Source organism: Drosophila teissieri, chromosome X (genome assembly GCF_016746235.2).
Source record: "Drosophila teissieri strain GT53w chromosome X, Prin_Dtei_1.1, whole genome shotgun sequence".
Classification (NCBI taxonomy): Eukaryota; Metazoa; Arthropoda; class Insecta; order Diptera; family Drosophilidae; genus Drosophila; species Drosophila teissieri.
The window spans coordinates 17,973,183-17,997,453 of record NC_053034.1 but is presented as its reverse complement, the minus strand read 5'-3'; the positions used below and the strand labels follow the sequence as shown (position 1 = coordinate 17,997,453).

The 24,271-nt window shown below is 44.9% G+C and overlaps 5 protein-coding genes across 7 annotated transcripts; 4 read left to right on the top strand and 1 right to left on the bottom strand.

Moving 5' to 3' along the window:
* The first annotated feature begins 1,232 nt into the window (after positions 1 to 1,232).
* Positions 1,233 to 8,938, top strand: LOC122623881 (T-box transcription factor TBX1). The gene is made up of 7 exons (XM_043803250.1): positions 1,233 to 1,473; positions 3,639 to 4,027; positions 4,093 to 4,325; positions 4,385 to 4,541; positions 4,656 to 4,817; positions 6,090 to 6,157; positions 7,294 to 8,938. The coding sequence occupies exons 1-7, from the start codon at positions 1,314 to 1,316 to the stop codon at positions 8,252 to 8,254; spliced, it is 2,130 nt and encodes a 709-aa protein (XP_043659185.1). The 5' UTR covers positions 1,233 to 1,313; the 3' UTR covers positions 8,255 to 8,938.
* Positions 8,939 to 14,747: 5,809 nt separating this feature from the next.
* On the top strand, positions 14,748 to 15,932 carry LOC122625353 (uncharacterized protein F58A4.6). The gene is made up of 2 exons (XM_043805472.1): positions 14,748 to 15,400; positions 15,469 to 15,932. The coding sequence occupies exons 1-2, from the start codon at positions 15,017 to 15,019 to the stop codon at positions 15,739 to 15,741; spliced, it is 657 nt and encodes a 218-aa protein (XP_043661407.1). The 5' UTR covers positions 14,748 to 15,016; the 3' UTR covers positions 15,742 to 15,932.
* A 308-nt stretch (positions 15,933 to 16,240) lies between these two features.
* Positions 16,241 to 20,083, bottom strand: LOC122625352 (bleomycin hydrolase). Of its 3 annotated transcripts, none has more exons than XM_043805467.1 (5): positions 19,858 to 20,083; positions 17,321 to 18,192; positions 16,781 to 17,256; positions 16,592 to 16,712; positions 16,241 to 16,531 (listed from the first exon to the last, which is right to left on the bottom strand). In XM_043805467.1, exons 1-5 carry the CDS (start codon positions 19,859 to 19,861, stop codon positions 16,316 to 16,318), a joined length of 1,689 nt encoding a protein of 562 aa, XP_043661402.1. In that variant the 5' UTR covers positions 19,862 to 20,083; the 3' UTR covers positions 16,241 to 16,315. The 3 variants fall into 3 exon arrangements, with proteins under 3 accessions (XP_043661402.1, XP_043661404.1, XP_043661403.1); XM_043805469.1 differs by having other exon boundaries at positions 17,321 to 17,964; XM_043805468.1 differs by lacking the exon at positions 19,858 to 20,083 and having other exon boundaries at positions 17,321 to 18,401.
* A 283-nt stretch (positions 20,084 to 20,366) lies between these two features.
* On the top strand, positions 20,367 to 22,786 carry LOC122623575 (mitoguardin). Its single transcript, XM_043802805.1, has 3 exons — positions 20,367 to 20,912; positions 20,979 to 22,172; positions 22,233 to 22,786. The coding sequence occupies exons 1-3, from the start codon at positions 20,838 to 20,840 to the stop codon at positions 22,539 to 22,541; spliced, it is 1,578 nt and encodes a 525-aa protein (XP_043658740.1). The 5' UTR covers positions 20,367 to 20,837; the 3' UTR covers positions 22,542 to 22,786.
* Positions 22,787 to 23,310: 524 nt separating this feature from the next.
* On the top strand, positions 23,311 to 23,663 carry LOC122624945. Its single transcript, XM_043804732.1, is given in 2 exon segments — positions 23,311 to 23,472; positions 23,474 to 23,663. Coding segments are annotated over 2 exon segments (207 nt in total). The 5' UTR covers positions 23,311 to 23,425; the 3' UTR covers positions 23,634 to 23,663.
* The last annotated feature ends 608 nt before the right edge of the window (positions 23,664 to 24,271 follow it).

Below are 24,271 nucleotides of genomic sequence, written 5' to 3'. Positions count from 1 at the left end.
TCTAGATACAGTCTATTTCATTTACATATTATACAGAATATTATAATCAAAATAAGTTACTGAAATATAAAACTATGTAGTAAGTACAAAGTAACTATAAAGTGAGCTGCAATTTTGGTAGATGGCGTTGCACCACTTTCCATATCCACCAAGCCCTAAGCCGCACTGTGGCCACATCTGGTAAATGCCTGGCGGGGCACCCTACGCTCAGCTCTGTGCGGCATACGAGTGCTCCTCTGACTTATCCACAGAGTACTCAACACATGTCGATGCGATCCAAGGAGGAGATGGAGGAGGAGGAGGAGGTGGCTCGTTGTGCGGCGATTGGTGGATCGATTGGTGTGGCTGGCGGGTCTAAATTTGGATGCTGCGCCCGGCGATTGGTGGACGGCTGCTGGGGGAGATGGCTCGGCTGAGATCCCGGGCGTGCGATCTCGAGAGGCAGCGAGTGGTGCAGCTGGCCAGCGGCGGAGGCATCTCTCATTCGGCGGACCAGCGCTTGACGGAACGGATGTGTGCGTGATCGGTGATCTAGGCGTCCATAGATCGTATTAGATCGCATCTGAACAGAAGATATATCTGAATAGATCGGTGCATCCGCGAGATACAAACAGACAAGCAGATACTATACGGATAATCGTCAGTTCGCACTTGGCCGGAAGAAGGTGGCAATTGAGACAACTCAACGCTTTCTGCCCGGCGAATTAGATGGCAAACAAATAGAAGAAGTTCAAGTCAATCAATCAGCCAGCAGCAAATCAAAAACAGTAAACACAAAACAACAAAAAAGTTATACGCAATTTTCGCCAGTCAACGCGTTCGGGCCATAAAAACAATGCAAAGCGGCCAACAAAAATAAAAAATAAAAAAAACAAAAAAAACAGGGAAACTAAAGAGAATTAATTTGATTTTTCATTCGATTCTCGAACTCGATCTCGATTTCGTTCCCGTTCTCGTTTCTGATTGACAACTGCGACTGCGAAAGGTGGCGTTGGATTTTCGCACCTCCAAGTAGAGACCACTACTATTTTTTTTGCAGTGCACAGTGAGTGATAGAGTGATAGAGTGATTGTGTGTGGGTGCAATAAGCCAATTTGACAACTGCGCGAAAAACGTTCGAGATCAAAACAGCGCCGAGGGAAAACAAATCAAATCAAATCAAATCAAAGCAATCGGGGCTAAATGGAATAAATGGGCCAAGCACTCGCTGCGATTTCCTTTCTTCCACTCTGAGCACCAGCTACACACATAGCCATAGCCACATCCCTCGCTAGACACGATATATCCACCCACTGATACCCATCCCACCTGCGATGACGCACCTGATGGGCCCCACCGAGTGCGCCAGCGCCATGATGACCACCTCCATGCAGTTCCTGGACACGAGTCTGCCGGACTACAACTGCTACGCCAACGACTACTGGACATCGCCGTACATGAGCGGCGGCCTCAGTCCCATGAAGCAGATCGAAGGTGAGTCGCCTCCTGGTTGGCCACCAGCTGGACAGGATTGGGCACCTCTGCCCAGGAGATACTAGTCATATATGTTATACAAAATACCCCGTTCTAAAGTTCAGCTACTGCAGCAAAGCTTTTTACTTTGGGTTGCTATTTATCTTGGCACATATCTATAAGATTTCCATAGATATTCTCTGCATATCTAAACTATATAGAACTTCTTAAATCATTTATTTATCAATTTATTTATCAATTTTTTTATGAATTTATTTATCAATTTATTTATCAATATATTTATCAATTTTTTTATCAATTCGAATTCAAAGTTAAAATCAGCCCTGAAAACAACTCTTAAATATATCCCATAATATTTGCACAACTATCAAGTATCAGTTGCTATTTAAAGCAGTTATTAGGTCTTATTTTCCATTTGATTGTTCTATATTTTGTTTGTTGTTCGATTGCCTAAGTTATTTGAACTGAATTTTGGTATTTGGAATACATTTTCCATATCATTTGTCTGCCTGCAAGTGACCCAGAAAACTGAAGTGAAATGAAATGAAATCCGTTTCCGATAGAGCAATTAGCAAAATACACCGAGCATGGCACAAATAAATAGCGGCACCACAAATAACAAGAAGTCTGAAACACTGAAAAGCTGAGAAGTCTGAAAAACTGAGAAGTCTGAAAAACTAAGAAGTCTGAAAAACTGAGAAGTCTGAAAACCAGAGAACCAGAAAACCCAATCAATTAGCTCAGAATTCCCGGATCCCCGAGATTTCAAGTGGCATTTCTCCCGCTTTTGTTGTTGTTTGATGTTGTGTATGTGACAGAAAAACGATTTGTTGTGCCAAACGTTAATTGATTTTAGAATTCATTCGAGCAGCGCAAAATGCCAGAAAAAAACCAAAAAAATAGCAGGAATAAGGGGAAGCATTTAGCGATAAAGAGGCGACCTGTCATGGGTCATTCGAGGCATTTGCAATACCAGCAACTTCGCAACTCTGCAACTTCGCAACTCCGCGACACCGAGACGGTGACAATTAATTGCAGTACAACCCATCCCATCAGATCCCATACCATACCATACCATACGATCCTACAGGCATCCCCCGAAAAGGGGAGATCCTAAATTTAGAGCAGGCAACTCAATCAGCAGCCGCCGCGCAGAGACGCCTCTTTTATAATTGGACATGTTGTCCCATTTGCCCGAAACTCGAAACTCGCAACGTGCAACTTGCAACTTGCCACTTGCCACTTAAAAAGTGGGCTCATTATATGGCGCATTATGCAGATTATGCAGATATTTCATGTGATGTTACGAGACTCCTTTAATCAGAATTTATAACTGAGAACTCAGAACTCAAAACTCAGAACTGAGAACTCAGAAGTAAGAACTCAAAACTCAGAAGTAAGAACTAAGAACTCAGAAGTTTGCGCCGGCGTGGCGTCTACGTGTTGCTTCTGCCCCACTTCCCCATTTAAATCGCATAAATCACATTAAATATGAAATTAGCAAATCCCAGCGGCTATATATAAAACCCATTCTCTTGCCGTAGAGTGTGTTTGATTTATAGTCGCATTTTCACCGCCCATTTGTCAGGAATATGAAATAGCGACTTGAATTGAGATCTTTTCATTATTTATCAGTTTCCAGCAATTTTCCTTGAGGTTAACTGACTTAATCAGTACATCAGTATAGTTTGCGTATCAATTGCACGCTTCTATTGAACTTCTATTAGGCAGTTTAAACTTTAAGTTAAACGCTTCAAGTTGAATGCTTTAAGTTGAACCCTTTAAGTTGAAGGCTTGAAGTTGAACGCTTCAAGTTGAACCCTTTAAGTTGAATCCTTTAAGTTTAATGCTTTATGTTGAATGCTGGAAGTTGAACCCTTTAAGTTAAACTCTTTAAGTTGAACCCTTTAAGTTGAACCCTTTAAGTTGAGCCCTTTAAGTTGAAAGCTTTAGGTTGAATGCTTTAAGTTGAATGCTTGCAGTTGAGCGCTTCAAGTTGAACCCTTTAAGTTGAATGCTATAAGTTGAACTCTTTAAGTTGAACCCATTAAGTTGAACCCTTTAAGTTCAACCCTTTAAGTTGAAAGCTTTAGGCTGAATGCCTTAAGTTGAATGCCTCCTAAGATTTAACCGCCACTTAACCACGAACTCGTGCTTCACTGCAGCCTGCATCCAAACGGCTGGCAAGGATCGCAGCTCGTACAAGCCGCTGGAGCAGATCGATGCCAAGTTGGCGGACATCGAGACGCACAGTACAGGCAGCACTGGCACCGCGAACAGCAGCACCAGCAGCAGCAGCAGCAACAGCAGTCTCTCCGGCGGCAATGGCATCTCGAATGCCAGTTGCCAGGAACCGTCGTCGCACGATTATGCCGGCGGCAACAGTGAAGCCTCGATGGCGCCGACCAACACATCCACAGCGACAGGAGTCAGTGGCGGAGTCAGTGCATCGGCGGCAGCCAAGAAGTTCAAGGGGCAGCACAAAAAAGACAACAACAACGCTGCGGAGAACAGCGGTACTGTGAAGCCCAACAGCCACAGCATCAGCAAAGGGGTAAGTTCCACTAAAAAATACAAATATTAGATGGTTTAAAGTATGCTTTTCCGCTGGTAATGAAGGAAGCGGAGCCAGTGCATCCATCGCTCGCCCAGGCCATCGTGGTGCTGGAGACGAAGGCGCTGTGGGATCAGTTCCACGCCCAGGGCACCGAGATGATCATCACCAAGACGGGCCGTCGCATGTTCCCCACCTTCCAGGTGAGGATCGGCGGCCTCGATCCGCACGCCACCTACATCTGCATGATGGACTTTGTGCCCATGGACGACAAGCGCTATCGCTACGCCTTCCACAAGTGAGTAAATGCGATCTGATTGCCATCCGAATGCGATCTAATGTCCACTTCCTTCGCAGCTCCTGCTGGGTGGTGGCTGGCAAGGCGGATCCCATTTCGCCGCCCAGGATCCATGTGCATCCCGACTCCCCGGCCGCCGGCTCCAATTGGATGAAGCAGATCGTCTCCTTTGACAAGCTGAAGCTCACCAACAACCAGCTGGACGAGAATGGTCATGTAAGTGCCTCAAGCTACTCCTATTTATTATTCGCTCTCTTTTTATTTGCATATACTCCTATTTCATGGTTATAATGTGTGCCTTTAATTGGCTGCATTTCCCTGCTTTTGCAGATCATTCTGAACTCAATGCACCGCTACCAGCCGCGTTTCCATCTGGTGTACCTGCCGCCGAAGAACGCGTCCCTGGACGAGAACGAGCACTCCAGCCACTTCCGCACCTTCATCTTTCCGGAGACGAGCTTCACGGCCGTAACTGCCTACCAGAACCAGCGGGTGAGCACTACATATTCACTATTTCCTTTGGGAAATGGGCACTTTCAAATCAGAGATGCAGAGTTCGCTCATCCTGTGGTTTGTATAGGGTATAAAGGGTATACTAGGTTCGTTGAAAAGTGTGCAACAGGCAGAAGGAAGCGAGTATATATATCCTTGATCAGAATCAGTAGCCGAGTCGATCTGGCCATGTCCGTCTGTCTGTCCGTCCGTCTGTCCGTATGGCTGTCCGTCCGTATGAACGGCGAGATCCCAGGAACTATAGCAGGTAGAGAGTTGAGACTAAGCACACAGCTTCCAGAGACATGGACATTGTTGATCAATGTATCAGATAGTCGACTATAGCAGTCGCTCTTGTTTTTCTTCGATATTATCGAAAGCCATCTGTGTGTTTCGGTGACTTGCCCCGCTCTCACTAATTGCCCAATGCAATTCCACTCGGCACTCGACTGAATCATTCCCTGGCATTTCTTGGCATTTCTCGGCATTCCTTGGCATTCCGAGCGGCAAGAGGCCGCGACCATTTTGTGCCATTTCGGCCTTATTGTTTATGTTTTTCCCATAATTTATAACAAACAGCGGCCAAAGCTCGGAACCCCATTCCACTGCCAACCGAAACAGCAGCACAAATACATTTGATTGTGTGTGAGAAGAGCGTGTGCTCGACCATGCAGATACCCTATACTAAATGAAAAGAAACCTCTTAGGTTCCGCGTAAAATCAAGACAGTAAAACCACTACTTTTCACTGCATTTTCCAATGTTTAACAAGGTTTTCCCTGGAGAAATCCAGACAGAACTCAGGTGCGCAGTGTTGAAGGTGCCTTGGTATCAGTTGTGGAGGCAAACCGCGTATCTAATCGCAAGTTGGATGGCGAATTGGGGGAACTCGCCGCACCACGCGGGTTCCCATATTTGTCTTGGGTATAATTCATAATTCCGAACAGCGGGGGCCAAGGGGCGGAGGGGGGGAGTCGGGTGCAAATGGCTAAAAATATAGCCGAGACATGGTCGGGAAAGTATTTAAATTATTTATGCGCTCAATGTGGGTGTTAACACTTTTTCCAGCCGCCCTCGAATTTATCGCAAATCATTTCCACGGAATGCCGCAGTTGTAAACATCTACTTTTTGTTTCTCTCTCTCTAATTTGTTGGGCATTTAATTTATTTGTTTGGCTTGCATTTGTTTGGCATACTTCTCGTGCTGCTCCGCAGTCCAATGAAAATAATACAAATAATAGAAATATTTTCCAATTCCAATATTTTCTTGCAGGTGACACAGCTGAAGATCTCCAGCAATCCATTCGCCAAGGGCTTTCGCGATGATGGCACCAACGATGTGTAAGTAGAACTCAATTTTGTTGAATATGCTATTGTTTAAGATAATATTTAAGACATTTTCTTAACCTATTTTGGTTGATGTACTATACTTATGACAATATATTTGTGTGCCAATTGTTGTGTTGCTTCATTTGTCGGAGCAAAAGTGTCACAGGAATTTTATGCATTAATCACAAATCACATTGTGAAATTAGATACAAAAACATGTGCTAGAATTTGTCCCAGATTTTTGACACACGCAATTAAAACTTTTAATTTAAAAGTGTGCATAACATAATAATAGACAAGTATTAACGAAAATGCAGCAGGTGACTTTGGTCTGCTTGAATATGCATATAAACTAAACAAATGCGAGTAGCATAAATTTGAATATGCAATAATAACAACAAATGATAGACAAATTGACCCACTTTCGCATGACGGCAATCTTGAGAGTCCCAAAAACTTGGGATCCCACAAGTCCACAAGTCCAAGTGGAACTAGACATCCAGACACTCGGTCGACGTGCGGCATAGACATTCCCGGAAAATATTGAAAATCTGGAAATAACGCAACCATAACTCAAAAACAAAAGAACTTCAAAATGCCGAGCATGTCGAGCTGCAATGGAAATGAGAATGGAACGAGATGAGATGGCAGTGGGTATGGGTATCGATATGGATATGGCAATGGATGTGGAAATGGGACTACTGATGATGATGGTGATGGGAGGACTGACAGATGTGCCGGCGGCATAAACAATTTTCGGGGGCTTTTCATATTTGTCGAACTGCAGGCCTCGACTTGGTAGCATAGTGTAAACAAATCGACACTACGCGCTGCCCAATTTTGTTTACGATCGTGAGCGTGCTTAGGGAACTTGTTTATTGCGCCCAATACTTCAAATAATTTTCAGTTTCTTTTTTTTGATTTTTATACCAAACTTGCCAGCATTCGCCGAGTGTTTGGCTTATGACTTTCGGCCTGGTTATGTTACTAATATCTATAATATTTCCCAAGGCACTTGACTTTAACTTGCTTGTCTGAGCAGTGAAAGTGCAGACTTTTGAGCTGAAAAGGTTGCTGTTAATATTCACGTAGTTTGTAATGTAGATATATAGATATGCTTATAAAGATGCACTTATTTGCCATTGCAGCACCACTGGCGGTGGCAGCAGCATGTCCTCCATGAGCCACGAAAGTCAGGCGCGCATGAAGCAGCAACAGCAGCAGCAGCAGCAACAGCAGCAACTGCAACAGCAGCAGCAGCAACTCAAGGAGCGCACGGCGGCAGCCAGCAACTTCAGCCTCAGTTGCAGCGAACTGGCCATTGAGCAGCAGCAGCAGCAGCAGCAACAGGGAGTCCTGCAGCTGCCGGCCACGCCCTCCAGCAGCTCCACCTCCGGCAACTCACCCGACCTGCTGGGCTACCAGCTGGAGCAGCAACTGCAGCAGCAGCAGCAGCAGCAACACCAGCAACAGCAGCAGCAGCATCAGTCCCAGCAGCAACATCTCCACCAGCAACACCAGGCGAACCATGGCAACCAGCAGCAATCGCTGCTCCAGCAGAGCCAGAACCACACGCAGTACGGCAGCTACCATCACCACGCGTACCAGGCACAGGCACAGGCACAGGTGCAGCCCCATCCCCTCACGCCGCACTCCAGCAGCTCCGCATCCCCGCCAGCAACTGCTGCACCCACAGCATCAGCAGCAGCAGCAGCAGCAGCAGCAACAGCAGCAGCAACAGCAGCAGCAGCGGGCACAGGAGCAGCTGCCACGTCAGCCACACAGGTGATGACCGCGGCGAACATCTACTCGAGCATTGGACAGCCGTATGCCCAGGAGCAGAGCAACTTCGGCGCCATCTACCATCACAATGCGGCTGCCGCTGCCGCCGCCCACTATCACCATGGCCATGCCCACGGCCACGCCCATAGCCACGCCCACGGCCACGCCCACGGTCCGTATGCCAGCGCCTACGACAAGCTGAAGGTGTCGCGCCACGCGGCAGCCGCCGCCTACGGAATGGGCGCCACCTATCCAAGTTTCTACGGGTCGGCGGCCCACCACCAGATGATGCGGCCGAATAGCTACATCGACCTGGTGCCGCGCTAGGTGGGATTGGGAATCTAGAATCTGGAATCTGGAATCAAGGGAGTCATCGGGGGATCGGGAACATGTTCAGATCAGATATTAACACCTAACTTGCCTGTAAAAATGATGATTAAATGCAAATACTCTACACTTAGACTACGCCAACATAGCCAAAGCTACAAAATCTCATGCCAAAGATTCGTTCTAAAATCAAGAAACTATTTCCACAGCAACTAGTTGCCATATTAAATTATAATTTTGCCTGCAAAGATGTTGCAACATTCACTACAAAACCAAATAACTAAGTTTAAGCCAAGCAAAAAGCACAGCAATTATTCAAATGCCTTAAATTATAATATAAACTTAATTGGAGGAATCTTGTTCTTGATTTTAGAATTCAATTTGTTGGATTTCAAGTATTAGCAGCCAGAAAACCAAATATAAATGCAACAAGTATTACACGTATTTCTACATCAAAAAAACTACCATTACAAGTAAACAATTTTTTTTTAGTTTAGGCATTAACTTAAACGATTTGTGTGAAACAGCAACATGAATTCATGGAGAATCTTGTGAGCTGTAGTGTAATTTAATATACATTTTTTTTGCTTAACACTTTAGTTACTGTTTTTTTTTATCTATGTAAATAGAAGTACATATGTCGCTATATTTAAGAACTGCAACAGTTTCAAGCAATAAAAGCAATGGAAATTAAAGCCGAAAGTCAAACAAAAAAAAAACAGCTGCATAAATTAACCAAACGAAGCGGAATTTCATTTCAAAATTTGAGAATTTCAAAATGGACGCAGTCAATTGGGAAATGGAAATGCCACGGGGAAAAGCGATTATCCATTTACCATTTACCATTTTGTTTATGCCATATAGCACTTTATCTCCATCTCACTCGGGCGAACGTTTTCCCGCCCGATTTCCCGAGTTTTCCGTCTCTGTTTAAACAAACTGTGCCGCGGTTTTAATTGAGATAAACCAACGAAAGAGCTGGAAAATGCGCTGGAAAATGGGGAAATCGTGCAGTGGAAGCTGGCAAAAGGAGGAGTTGTACCTCCAAAAATGCACACACATACATATATCCATAGAAGATCTATGTACTACCTATGGAGTTTGATCTGAAATTTGTCTTTCAAAAAGTTTCTTAAAGTTTCGCTTTTTTTGCATAGATAATACTTTTTAAGATATTTTAAAAGGATAAGAAACCTTCGAAATTGGGCAGATTGCATGGGGAGTTTTTTGGAGAATGTTTAGAGAAATCATACAGAATTTATGGAGAAAAGCTACGCGAAGATGGGGGAAGAGGAGAAGGGGAGAAGAGAAGAAGAGATAGATAGTCGCATCGAGAAAAAGGAAGCCATAAAATCGTATCTTGCATTTTCCAGCGCTTTGATTTCCCAGCGACTCCTCGTTTTGTTATCATTGCGGGTCCAACGACCCCCGAAATGAGTTTTCCACTTTCTCCACACCCCGATGATAAGTTTTTCCGACCCCATCCCCTCTCTCCACCTACCCCTTCCTCTGCCGACGATTGACAAGCCGTTGGGATCGCGAGCCAATGGCACATCGATCCATCCGAGTATATGGCCATGTATATAGATATCTCAAAGAATTGGCAGGCCATCGATCGACTGGACATGGATTTGATTGGCAAATGGGCTATAGGCTGTCATGTGCCATTATTTAGGGGTAGGGTAGGGTAGATAAAAGTCGGCGTATTAATTAGCCTTTGCCAGGTGTATTTGCGCCACTTTATTCCTCATTATTCATTTACAGGAACACCAAACTTTTATTCATTATTTATTTATCTGCATACCAAGCTATTTTTTATTATTTATTTATCTGCATACCAAGCTATTTTTCATTATTTATTTATCTGCATACCAGGCTATTAAGTTTTTTATGGGCTGCTTATACATTTTGATTAGAAATTGCTTGCCTGGCAAGGAATCAACTTTTGATTGATCACATGTACTTTCAAGACTAACCATCCTTTAGATGTATCTCAACCAGCTTTGAAAGTGGTACTAGGGGATTTTCCTTCCTTTCCGCAAGTTTTGCTTCTCTTTCTCCACTAAACTATATCCTATATGACACCATACCATATCATATCATATCGTATAGTATCCATGCCCCTGCCCAAATACCCCGACCCACAAAAATATCCGTCGACGGCGACACATCTGTTTGTTCTCGTGCGTTGTTTTTGTGTGTGAAAATTGAATGCAAGTGATGAGAAATTTATGTTCTACTTGGTCGCCGCTCCACGGCGAATTGCATGCCAATTTGTTCTTATTTATGGCTACACGGCTTCCTATGGAGCTATGCCAGCAGCTATGCCACTATACACTATATGTAGTATCATATATGTAGTATGTATTTGGTGTTATTAAATGCTAGACATGCAGCTCTTTGAAGCTGTGGCCCTTGCCGGGCATTGCCCACATTCTTAGCACAGAGATATTATAGCACATTATTATAGGATACTATATAGGATATGCAGTCGTTACTCGAGTGGCGGCTGGCCAAAGTTCACAATGCCGCACAATTAATCTCAGGGAACTCGCATCGTGTCACAATTTCCGTGTGACTAATGAATGTCGCATTTGATGGCTTGTCATAGTTTTCTTTTTGGGTATTCGACTGGGGCGTGTGAAGTTGAGTTTTCAGTTTTTCTGGGGCATGGGGCAGGTTAAACGTGAAGCGTCGGCCGAGTGACGTTACTAATGATAAGCAGGCCATGTGTCGCATGCCCCGCCGATCGTTCCATCCGATTAACAATATCTACACGGATATATATTCAACGCAACATATTTTTTAGGTTTCTGCTAACTTGAAACTTAAGCAACATATATGTATTAAAAAAAGTTATATCAAACTGACTGTGCCAAGTGATTCACCTGCATTCCAATGATTCCATGATTCAGCTTAGGACAACCACAGTCAAGTGCCATTTCAAAGTACACAAATGACTAAGTCCATCCAGCCAAGAACTGACTAATGTGGTCAATCGCTGAATTGTTGGGGCTCCTGCTCTCTACAGGGTGTCACCTGATACCCTATATATACAAGACAATGGCTGGGCCTTGTTTCAGCTCAACGTGCAAAATAGGCAGTTTTCATTTCTCACTATCTAACTTTTTAGTTAACTGATAAGTGGCATACTATGACGTACCATATCGATATGAATGAGCGATGCCCCGACTTATATACAGTGCTATCATTATGTGGTGATAATGGCCCATGGCCCGTGGTTGGGGTGGACCGGATAAATTAGGGTGGCTGTGCTGCGGGGACACTGGCCACTTGAAGTGCCATGAAATATGGCTGGCAGGGCGAAGGGATCGACTTGCTGCCACTGTAAAGTGAATGGCTTGAATATTTATTGTCGCCCGGCGCTGTGGTAGGTCCACTCTAGACACACACACCCGCACACACAAGCACACACACCCACACACACATCTGTGACATTTGTTGCTGGGCTGTAGGTGTGTCGCCTGTCGCTTCCATCACTCGCCTGGTGTCGAATTGCTCGCTTTCTGCAGGAGGCACTCTAAAAAACTGAAAAAACTCTAAAAAAACCGAAAGATGCACGTAGTTTAGCCTAGAAATTGATAAATAGTTTCACTGCCTTGTTTTTAGTTTAAATAAAATTTCAATCAAATTGAAATCAAATTGAAATCAAATTGAAAGCAAATTAAAATCAAATTGAAAGCAAATTGAAAGCAAATTGAAAGCAAATTGAAAGCAAATTGAAAGCAAATTGAAAGCAAATTGAAATCAAATTTAAATAAAATTAAAATCAAATTTAAATCAAATTGAAATAAAATTAAAATCAAATTAAAATCAAATAAAAACAAGTTAAAATCGATTTAAAATCCATTTTTATTTAAGCCCAATAAAGACAAGTCAAAACATAAAAGGCCACATTTTCACCTCACCTCAATTTATTGAATTGAAATTGTGCTTCAACTGTTGTATTGCCAACAAGGATTTGGACAGCAAGCAGGCATTAATAATATAATAGTTAATATATTATATATAATATAAGCATTTTCTCAGTGCCGTTTGGAAACAGTTTTCCCTTTGGAGTGTATGTGTTTGTTGTCGTTTGTGGACTTTCTGGATTTTCGATACAAAAACGGGGCGCATCCGTGGCTAATCGCTTTGAAAGTGAAACCGTGTTTATGTTGTGCCTACAATTTTCCGCTCTACGAGTTTTCCTCCTTGGATTTCCTGCTTTTCCGCCTGGCTGTTGTTGTTGTTACTGTTGCTGCTGCCCGACACTTGAGTCTTTGTTTATGTTTTTCACAGATAGGATTTATATTTACGGGGTATTCGTTCCTTAAAATTTGAAATATTCCTACAAAAAACTGCATTTAAAAATATTCCGTTTATATGGAGGCATGTATCTTGATAAATTTGTACATTAACATGATTAAAAGCCAGTGAAATTTTTATTGCTTGGCACATTTACTGCAGCAGTAGCATTTTTTGCAGGATATCAGCAGTGCGACTACTGAACTCGAACACTGCCTTTATTTTCGCCTTCTCAAGTGGACGGGCGAGCAAACCCGAAAAAGACAGATCCAGGATGATCGGCGGAGGATGCGGCTGAGGGATTGGGATGCCTGTACGAGGAGGAGGATGAGCTGGAGGAGGAGAAGCTGGAGGAGAAGAAGCTGGAGGAGGAGAGGCTGGAGCTGCAGGAGGAGGAGGCACACGGGTCATCCCTTTTGTGGGCACGCATGCGCGACTGTCGAGTGCAATTTTGACATATTGCTGACACGCCCACAAACAAATCTTTCCGTGGATCTGTCATTGCCCCTTGATGTTCACGGAGTTCCCTCATTTTTTCCTTTCCTTTCTTTTTTTGTGGACCCGAAACTCTTCTCCGTTTTCAGCTGGCGCACGTGCTCCAAAGTGCAGCGAACACTACAATGTTGCTGTCGCTTAACGAAGCGTGAAAATTATGTCATAAAATCGCATGGAAATGGGAAATTGCTGCATTTCAGTAACGAACATTGCAATATTCCAGCAACTATTCTCGATGTATTTCACTCGCAGAATTGCAAGCACCAACATTTGTTTAAACAAATGCATCCCAACATTTGGAATACCCCATGCAAGTGTGTGGATGTGTCAAATAAATTTAACGATGCTTCTGCTGGTGCAAATTATATTTTGATGGCTTGTGACCAATTAATATTACACAATGCGTATAAAGAACTGTGTGGCGATTTATGTGTGGAGATATGTAGCTATGTAGATATGTGCACATGTAAGGGCCTCTTCGATTCAGCGGAAATTGGGCGCATAATTCAGAAAAATGTCGTGCCATAAAAATGGTGCGTTGAACGAGCAAGAAGAAGAGGAGGAGGATATAAACGAAGGAGCCCGATGGAGGAGAGGATATAGTCGGGCGCACTTACCAAAATTAATGCCATCGATGACAACAGAGCCAGCAACAATAAAAGGCAGCGGCCAAAAATAGCCGCGAAAGCGAAGGGAAAATGGGAAGCCAAATGAAATGAAATGAATTGAAATGGTTTAGTATGCTTTGGTATGGTAGGGAAAAAGGGAAAATCATGAATGGAAATGGGTTCGTTTGGGGAGACGTGTGGGGACAATGTTGCCGCTGGCTGCACAATTATTGCCAACTGCTAACAGATTTGTGTTGGCACTGAGCAATCGAGGGGCGAAACATTTGTTTGATAATGATAATGGCCATGTTGAAGGCTCACAAAAGCTGCAGTTGCACTCCGGCACTCTAGCGAAATTGAGTCATTTCCACGCGCAATTATTGCCACATGCGGCAGCGAGCTGTGTGTGGAATTGGATCATTTTCGAAGTTAAATAGCGATTGCAAGTGCCATAACCATTTGAATGACGCGCCCAAATGGCTTCCACCGCGTGTGGATGGCAATCATCGATAGGTGTGGAACGTAATTTCAATTTCTAATTGGATAAATATGCAAACTTATACAAACCAAACAAATGTTCTGTGCTTGCTCAAAATTCTAGGAGGTGATTTGGCAGTACTTTGTTCATAAAATGGGAAATAGTAGTCCCTCAAAAAGTGATAGGCATGGTTAGCATTGGCAATTAGGATCAAAAAACAATTATTCCCTAAGCTAAATGACCATTTGTAGCCAGGTTATGATTAAAATCTTACGTTCATATGGAATTTTGCCAAAATTACTTCGAAAAGATTTAGTTTTTTCCCCATAACTTAAGAAATAATGGCTCGAGTATAGAATTCGTTACAATATATCCTATCCAATGGTGTTGAAACATGCAAATTTTTGATTTTTTACCAAAAATGCGAAACATTTCAAACATTTTTAATACCGTATATCAGGCAAAATATTTTTCTGACGAAAAAGCCCAATGCAAATAACGTAATTTTCGTTCCGCCGAATTTGAAAACCCATATTTCTTGGCGCCAAATGCTCTCAGGCTGCCAGTGCTGCCACATCCAAGCGATTGTGGTTTTTCTTGGCGCTCTGGCGGTGGGCACACTATTGTTATTAACAATTCGTTTTAACAAAAACATCCAAAACTATTGGTGCAATGAAATTGCAATAGTTCAATAAAGACAGTTTAACAGTTTCAAAAACTGGCTTTTCGGCTAGAAAGACAGTGGAGAGCAGCTGGTGACCTTCACCGGAAACCGAGTAACCTGTGGAATTCACCTAATATTTAGGTTTTACTTACAATTTTTATACAAATTATACAACTTGTGGCGCTGCTAACTGGCCTGATACGCTCCTGATGTCGGATCCACTGATCATTTGCGTTTGCGACTACTGGCGGCGATGTCATTACCACAATCGTCCAAATCGGGAAGCCGGCGACGCCTGCCCAAAATCAAAACCACTGCGGAGGCTGTGCATCCAAGTGGACGCCATCAATGGGAATTACTACCTGCGCGAGTTCCTGCACCAGAAGGTGATGGCCCAGAGCCTCAGGCGCAACTACGGCGTCCAGCTGGTCTGGCTGCAGTTCGAGGCACCGCAAGGGGACACCATTGACTACAGATTCGCCGACATGCTGGCGCACACGCTGTGGGAGCACATCGAGGTGGAGCACCTCATGTCCTGGCTGTCCACACTGGGCGGCGGATTCTCCGCCCTTGGCGAGCAGTTCGAGCGATGTGTAAGTATTGTTCGCAGTGCATCCTATTTGCCATTCCCAGCACAGCTAATCTGTGAACCATTTTTCAGGCGGAGACTGCCGGCAAGATCTCGCTGCAGCAGTTAAAGATTGGCCTGCGCCTCGGCGATCCGTTCCTGCAGGCGCGCTGCAAGCTGTACTTCAGCATCTCGCTGATCCAGCGTGGTCAGCTGCGGACGGCGAAGCACCTCATCCGCAAGCAGTACGACTTTGCGAGAAGAAACGTGGAGAAGGACGTGCGTCTGATGCGGATGTGCCTGGGCATTTGGCAGCGACTTAGCTACGAGTACGAGCAGCGAAGAATGCGGAAAAGGCGCAACTGAGTTGGACTTGGAACCGCCGATTATTCCGATCAAAGAGCGAAAAAGTGTAAATTATATTGGGGAGCACGATTCGAGTGTTCCGTGTTCCTTTCCTTCTTTTTTTGTAAGGAGAAAAGCAAATATTGTTTTCAATATATTTATTTAATATGTAATTGTATATACGTAAAAAATGCATTTACATTATTCATTTATTTCTCGTTTGTATTGTATATATTTTCAACTGCCCGCTGCAAAATCAAACGTAATTCGGGAGGGGTTAAACTGAGATATTTCTTTTACCTAAGCGCTAAACACAAAATTATTGTTTTTATAGAAGTGACAAGGACCTGTGGGACGATTTGGACGAATTGGACGCGGATATATTGCATGTGCATACACCTTGAGGATCGGGGGATCTCGGAAAAGGTGCCAACTGGCCAGAGAAGAAACAAAATAATGTACACAAAAACTGAAAGCCGTTAACTCGAACATTTGGATGCCGCTCGAAGATTGCTGCTCGTAAAGCTTTGTATATATTGTATTTAAATATATATATGTGTGTGTGTGGTGCGGTGTGGTGTGGCTTGATGGCGACCTACTGTGCTAGCGTGCCCATGGGATCCCAGGCGGGCAGTACAATTGGATCCATGTCGAACACGCGCAGCACATCCTCGGGCACATACTTCTTGTCCACGACCACCTCGAATCCAAACTCCCTGAACCAGTCGGCGTTCATCACCAGATAGCCCTTCTCGCCGCGATCCTCGCCCCACGAGTTCTCCACCCGCAGTTTTTGGGCAACGCCGCTCTTCTGCAATTCAAATTCAAATTGGTTACCAAGAGCATTACATGCTGGATAGGTGGTACTTACGTCCACGGAGACGGCAGTGAAAACCATGGCATGGGTCATCGCCGATTCGCCGAAAATCAGGCGATCTGCCTTGGAGAATGTCGTTTGTATGTCGATGTCGAAGACCAGCTTGAAATCGTGGCTACAAGGATAATCAATCGTTAATAAATATCAGCAATATTAGCACATGAAAAGTTCGTAGACACTTACACGTCCACATCCTCGATGCCCTGCTTGGAGGCGAATCGCTTGCTGACCTCGCAGCCAAACCAAACGGCCTCGCCGGCCTTCAGCGACTTGGTGACAACGGCCAGGAGCAGCTCCACGGACTGATTGTTATACAGAACGGGTCGCCCACCAACCACGTTGCCCAGGCAGTCGACAGTGTATGCCTGGTCATAGCTACTCGTCGGCCGAGGGTCGGTGACCAGGCAGACCTTGTCCTCCACATTGAAATGCGGCTTCACATAACGCTCATAGAACTCCAGCGAGCTGACGGGCCCGATGGACTGATAGTTCTTGCTCTTGTCGTAGTACTCCCAGGTGAAGGTCTCCGACGGAATGCCAAGGCAAATGCCCACCACCTTGTAGATCTCGGCCATCTGCTCCTGGATCTTGCAGGCGATCTCCTCCTCCGTGGGATTCTGGTCCAGCAGCACGCGCAGATTGCGGGCATACTCCCGTAGCTAAAATATATAGTAAGCAATAGTATAGAATCAACAACAACTTAACATAACACTCGATTCTCACCTTGCTCTTCAGTATGGCATTCATTCGTATGCTGGACTCGCAGCTGAAGCTCTCGGGGAAGCATTTCTTTGGCATAAGGCCGTGTTTGGTTATCAGATTGACCAGCATGTCCCACTGGCCGCCATCGGAGGTGGGATCGAGGAGCAGGAAGGACACCAGCCGACCATCGACCTTCTCGCCGCGCTGTGCCGTCTTCACGATGTTGTTGAGGAAGTAGTTGCAACGCTCGATCTTGTCCCAGTAGAAGAGGAAGGCCTGCGAGAACTCGAACTCGTCCAGATTGTAGTTCTTCATGAATGGCAGGCGGATGCAGTTGAGGGCCGCAAACAGCCAGCAGCGGCCGGAGCTCCTTTGATTGGTCACCGGTTTGCCCTCCGTTTCCACCTTGTAGTTGAACACATGATTGGTGGTCTCCAATGCCTTCCTGGACAGGCACACATCGAAGGGATCCACGCGTGAGCAGACGTTCTGCGCCAGCAGATTCTTCGGTTCGCTGTAGAAGTTTTTGCGCCATTTTTCCAGCAGTTGATTGGTGATCGCGCTGGTCTCCTCGATCCTGTGCGTCGAGTTCTTACCGCTATTAGCACTATTATTGTTGCCGACGCCACCGCCTGCACCGCCGCCGGATCCGCTGTTGTTGTCAGCTGCAAGTAAATGGGATTGGCAACGTGCGCCGGATATGGTTTGAGTTCGAACGGATTCGGTTGAATAGTACATCGCCGGCTCCTGCTGCTGCCGCATCCTGACTAGATTTGTATTCAGATTCAGAATCAGATTCGGATTTGGATTTCGATACGTATATGTGTTTCGATCTTGAGTCAGTTTCGGGGAATTGATCTTGATCTTCGTCACCGCCCGCCTCACCGACCAAACTGTAGGATCGGGTTACCCAGAAAAGAAACCGAAAGCGATAATTTTGTGGTGACGGTGCAGGTAAAGGTAACAAACAAAAAAAAACTATGGTGATTTTTGTAAATTTCAGAGCGGAACATTCAACAAATAACAAAACAATTTTGATAGCACAAACCGACTTACGCGATTTGTCAGGATCTGGAAATGTGTTGACTCATAATAAAATCGGTGTATAGGTGTTGTTACAAATGAAGTGAAATATATGATAGGAAAAGAAAGGCTATCTTGTACTTGCTTATTTTCTTTCAGAAAAACGTTCCTTTTTAATGATGTAAATGAATTATTAGAATTCATTTAAACGACAAATACAGCTGAACTGTAGAACAATTTTAATGTCATATTTATAGCATCGTACAGATGTTTTTCGTAAAAAAAACAACAAACAATTCAAATATTTTACGAGCTCTGGTGCACGATTGCCGACAAGGAGATTGGATGTGATAACAAAATTCTACGATAATGGCTCCAAACTTTCCAGAACGTTATGCCATTATAATGTGTGCTAAAGTATATGACGTGCATCATTTTATTAACCAAAGCTTTATTTTGGGCTTACAATTAAAACTAAGACCAATGCTGATAATCCCGATAAGCAGAAATACATGGATACGGTTGGCAGATACAAACGGTATCTTGAAGATGCAAAGATGCTATCCAACCGAACCGAAATAGAACGCTTGTGACGCAATCTGTTGAAAACCTGGCAAAGATTGGGCATTACTTGCATTATTTGCTACTTGGCCAACTTCCGGGGCTGCGCCCCAAAGCAAATGTGGGCGTGGCACAAACGCACAAAGACAGAAATGCAATGAGATGGGGCAAGAAGTAGAAAAAAACCAAAATGAACAGCTGCGTTGCGGGGCCATTAACATTGGCATAACCATTATGCACTTTGGATTCCGCATCTCTTTCACTCATCTCTTTCGCCATGTACTCAGTGTGCTTTGTGTTTATTGTTTATCTACATATGTACATGCATATGTACACTTCCAGGTATTTGAAAATATGAGTGTGCATGTGTGCAAGTGCATGCGTGTGAGTGTGGGTGATGCTGATAAGCGAAGTTGACGGGTTAAAAGCCGTTAAGAAATGCCTATTTCAAACCGTTACGTGCGAAAGAGAGGGCGATGCAATTAAACAAAACCAGTTTAACGGGACTCGCACACACATCAGTACATATGTAGCGGGTGGGGAGCGATGGGACGAAGGCAACCGAGGAAGAAAGAAGAGGCGGTGAAGAGAGAGGGCAGGCAAAGTGCCGTTTTAACAGCTTTCGCAGAAAGCCGGCACAAAAACAATCTAAACAAACCAGAAAGAAAGAAAAACAACAAAAACCTGTTTGTCCAGTTTGGCAAACCAAAGACGGGGAAGAAAAAAAAACAAACAAAAATTTGGGTGAAATTTTACTTTCGTCTGGTTTTAATTTGTTTTTGTTGCTGGGGCGTCAGCAAAACTTCCATCTCTCTCTCCCTCTTCCTCTCCTGCACACACACACACACACCCGCACAGCACAGCAACAACAAATAAAGAATGTCGCCGGAAATTAGTTTCACTTAAAAATGGTTAATTTTCACTGCAAGTAACTGCATTTTCTTCAAAACTCTTCGTTCCGTTTATAAACTTACACATATTTAATGTTTTTTCTCCTTTCTTATGTGGCTTTACACTTGTTTTGATTTTCTAAGGTTACTTCGAATTTTTTTCGATCTAAATTTGAATGCCCTTCAGTTTTCCAAACTCCTGGCAACTGCTGGCTACTGCAATCGTATTATGCGCAATTTGGATAATTTTATTTAATTTGATTTTATTTTGGTTTGGTGTGAAGTGTTTTTTTGTTCCTAGCAGTATGACCATGCAACAATACCTGTTTTATACCATCCGGCTTTCAGAAAATATACTTTTAATACCACATGAGATTTTAAGCATACCAAACGATAACGCATACCGAGTAACATACCAATTTCTTAAAATTATTAATGTTATTATAAAACATTAACACGGTTTTTATGCAGAAAATTTTTTTATAAATACTAAAAGTATAAGCGCATTATTAATAAACAAAGAAAACTGTAACTGTTATATCGATCTGTTGGTCTGGCAGCGCCGCTGGGCACTAGGCCTACCAAAAACCCACATGGCAACGCCCCAATCAGCTGGATCTTTTGCCGCCGCGCTCTTCTCTTCGTAAAACGTTGTGATGCAATTTTGTTGTTTTCAGGCCTAAAAGTGAAAGTTACCACTGATAAGGAGCAGTGGATTGAGACTGCAACGTAACATCGATCTGTGGCGACCGCGATCCGCGTCAGCCAGGCGACGAGGCAACCGTTTGGGACCAGCCCCCAAAAAGCATCAGCAGTTCAATCTGCATTCCAAAGGGCGGCCGCACATGGAGCGCAGGGTCAAAGCCGCGCCAGAAAAGCAAAACCACAACCAAGATAGCACCAGCCGATGAGCGGGCATCGAGGCGTGGGCGCGGAGGTCTAACCTCAAAGCACGAGCACAATCCGCAGCATCGGCACATAAATAATCCTTGCTGTTCACTCCATTCCCATTCTCGATTCCGAAGGATTCATCGGATCCACAGCGGAGTCATTTTAGCCGCAGGATGCAGCGTGTCATGCCGGCATCCTGGACGAGCGGGGGCAGCCTGCTGCCCTTTCGCGTTTCCACCACCACAAAGGTGGGCTTATTTACCCAAAAGTATTTGTAAAGACTTCTCACTAATCACTCTCCAAATCCGCACCAGGTTGTGCTCTTCTCACTGACCGCCGGCGTGGCCCTGATGAGCGTACTCTCCCGATTTCTGCGGCGTCGCAAGCCACCGCGCCCGCCTCGTCGGGCCAGAAAGTACACGGGTCGGCGTAACCGCAACAGCATGCGCAGTCCAAACGACCTCATCTCAATAGCCGGATCAAAGGCATCGGCAAGATCGGGCAGTCCCGTGGGCTCCACACTGGCCTACTCGGATCGCCTGTCCATGGCCTCTGGCTCGATCGGTGTTGGTGTGATGGGCGTACAAAATGCCGGTCCTGGCAGCTCGGTAGTCACCCAACTGACGGCCCAACAGTTGGGCATGATGGGCATGGAGGCCCTGGACACGGTGATCAACTTTTGGGAGGATGCCCTGGCGGCACACTACTCGCCCGGCGGTTTGCCAGCCCTGTTGACCACGGCGGAGGACTCCGAGTTCTGCCGTGAGATCCAAAACCTGCTGGAGATGGCCTACACGCTGCAGGAGCAGAGCGAGCTGCTCTTCCTGGACCAGCGCTCGGTGCTGTTCCGCGAGGAGCATTCCATTGACGAGGCCGAGGAGGAGGCGGGCGAGACAGACGACGATCGGCGGTCGCGCAAATCCGGCAGCGTCCTCAGTCGCGCTGGTTCCGATCCGAACTTTGATTCCGCGGAGAGCTTTGCGTCCGCTCTCGACCAGGTGGCGGATCTGCGGGAGTTCGACGGCTTCATCGAGACCTCGTACGAAGAGTATCCGCTATTCCAGAGTGCCCTGAAGCACCACGATGAGTACACGGTGCCGTGTCGCACCATTCGGGCGGAGTTGATGCACTGCAGCACCGATACCGAATACCTGGCCAAGCTGCACTGCGTTCGGCTGGCCTTTCAGTTCCTGTTCAAGGATCCCGCGGTGGGCCAGTGGATCTGCGATTCTGGCCGGCAGATACTCACCGATCTGCTTTGCCTGGGCGATAAGGATACCAAGGAGTTTCTTGTGGGCTACGAGGACATGGTGAACTATCTGCATGACAGCAACAACTGGCCGTGCATCCAAATAGAGCTGGAGCAGCGCAATGTCAAGGCGATGACCTTCTACGACATCTGTCTGGACTTCATCATCCTGGATTCGTTCAAGGATCTAGATGCCCCGCCTGCCAGCGTCACAGCGGTGGTCCAAAATCGCTGGCTATCCAACGGATTCAAAGAGACGGTGGGTAAACTCACCTCACTTCTAGGACGAATGTTAATCCCCATGAGCTTCTATTTCCAGGCATTAACCACTGCCGTTTGGTCGGTGCTGAAGGCAAAGAAGCGGATGCTAAAGTTCCCCAACGGGTTCATGTCCCACTTTTACGTGATATCCGAGCAGATATCACCGCTAATGGCTTGGGGCTTCTTCGGGCCCAACGAGAACCTGCGTGACATCTGCCACTACTTCCGGGAGCAGCTGCTAGCCTTTCTGGGCGACATCTTCAGCTTCCAAAAGAGTCGCTTCACGACCATCGAGGAATTCTCGCAGGATGTGCTGCAGCACATGCAGACGCGCGTCAACAATATTGGCGTGAAGTTTAGCCAGTAATTGGCGTTTACTCTAGCCTTCTATCCATACTTCTTGGACTCCCCTCTTTACATTTTTTACAAGCCCGTTTGGTTCGGTAGTTTTCCTAAGAGATGCTCCACAAGTTGACTAATTTTAAAGCCACATGCATTCAGCCACACGACACACCAAATCCACGCATCGTCATTGTATGAATAAGCTGCATTTAAGTCGCCAAAACATTTGTAAAATAAAACTGTTTACCGCCCGCTCCGAGCGAAAATCCAGCTGCAATGCCTCCAATTGCATGGGTGAAGTGGATCCAGGTGACAGACACGCTGCATACCCTTTTATACTATGTTTTCCAATGATAAATATGGTACACACACTGACAGCCACGCACAAAGTATGATACTTAAGTCGAGAATCAGACATGAACTAGTTATTTCATAACATTAAGATCATTTGTTAAAATCTTACTGAACTGTAAAACTTGAATGATATATCTGAGATTATGGATATTCCCATTTACTCATACTGTTTAAATATTATTCAAAAAGAAACCGATCACTTAAATAATTATTGAGATTTTATATTCTCAAGACAATTTTTCAAAACACTGTCAAATCAGTTTAAAAACTTTATACCACTAGCGACCAATCGTTCCTTCGCGTGATGAAAGTTAAAAATTTAATTAGTATCCCTGATTTTTGTAAACTTACTCTGAATTATGTGAAATATAGTGGTCAGATGCTAAGTAAAGAAAGTGCCGCAGCCCGTTCCTTACTCAAGCTATACAGGGTATCGGTAATGCAAGAAGTGGGTTGCCCACTGAAAGGTAATCTCCAGCAGTCGGCAGTGTATGCCTTAGACTCTTTGGAACAGGATGTGGAAGCGGCCTTCGTGGGTTCCAAACAGATGCACAGATGCTCAACAAGATTATTCACATTCAACTGGACAGCTCCGTTAAGGTGGGCCGAGAAAGATTTGTGGCTGCGCAGCCATGAAATCCTGTTCGTGGACAATCCAGATGCACCACGTCTCAGCTGGCTTGAGCTCTACTCAGTCGCCACCAGCCTCCTCATTCGGGCCAAGTACTTGGGCAACTTTGACCACCTCCAATGCGGTAGATGATATGCCTGGAAAAGCATACTCTTACTATATGCTCTCTGTGCTAGATGATGCTGATGGGCTTCCTGGTCCACTCCTGCCAGGAGCTGCTGCATCGTTTACAGATGCAAAAATATTCAAAAATAGTTGAATGTAGGTTCGTACACAGTTAAGGTTTTGCGAAGAACCCATTGCATATATGCAGTTTCTCGTGAACGAATCAATAAAAAGGCGCATAGGCTTTTGTGTAATTTGATTTTTATTCAAACAATTTGCTTTCATTTGGTTGGTTTTTCTTTTCTCATTTTGTTTGTTTGTCGTTTATTTGAGTGTTGACTGCAGTTCAGGAAAGGCATTTTAACGTTCCTCGAAACTAGGGGCTAAACGTTAAACTAAATACATCAAATGAGTTGTTCTCGGTTATGTTTCTCTCTCTGTGTATGTGTATGTGTATGTGTGTGTCTGTGTGTGTGTGTGTGTGTGGGCTTTAGTTAAATATTGAAAACCAAACGCTCGATGCCTGAAATCGCCAGTTCTGGTGTTCCAAAACTGAGGGTTTCAAAAACCGCAGAGCTTCGCAGTCGTAGCCCTGCCCTGGTACATCAAATGTATTGCTCGAGATGTGAAGCTGCGGCAAAACGATCTCAGGACCAAAGTAAAGG

Coding starts and splice junctions, on each gene's coding strand:
- LOC122623881 (XM_043803250.1), top strand. CDS start 1,314: ATGACGCACCTGATGGGCCCCACCGAGTGCGCCAGCGCCATGATGACC. Junction 1,474..3,638: donor TCCCATGAAGCAGATCGAAG/GTGAGTCGCCTC, acceptor GCTTCACTGCAG/CCTGCATCCAAACGGCTGGC. Junction 4,326..4,384: donor TATCGCTACGCCTTCCACAA/GTGAGTAAATGC, acceptor CTTCCTTCGCAG/CTCCTGCTGGGTGGTGGCTG.
- LOC122625353 (XM_043805472.1), top strand. CDS start 15,017: ATGTCGGATCCACTGATCATTTGCGTTTGCGACTACTGGCGGCGATGT. Junction 15,401..15,468: donor GCGAGCAGTTCGAGCGATGT/GTAAGTATTGTT, acceptor ACCATTTTTCAG/GCGGAGACTGCCGGCAAGAT.
- LOC122625352 (XM_043805467.1), bottom strand. Junction 17,257..17,320: donor ATGCCATACTGAAGAGCAAG/GTGAGAATCGAG, acceptor TATATATTTTAG/CTACGGGAGTATGCCCGCAA. Junction 16,713..16,780: donor GGCATCGAGGATGTGGACGT/GTAAGTGTCTAC, acceptor TTATCCTTGTAG/CCACGATTTCAAGCTGGTCT.
- LOC122623575 (XM_043802805.1), top strand. CDS start 20,838: ATGCAGCGTGTCATGCCGGCATCCTGGACGAGCGGGGGCAGCCTGCTG. Junction 20,913..20,978: donor GCGTTTCCACCACCACAAAG/GTGGGCTTATTT, acceptor AATCCGCACCAG/GTTGTGCTCTTCTCACTGAC. Junction 22,173..22,232: donor CCAACGGATTCAAAGAGACG/GTGGGTAAACTC, acceptor TTCTATTTCCAG/GCATTAACCACTGCCGTTTG.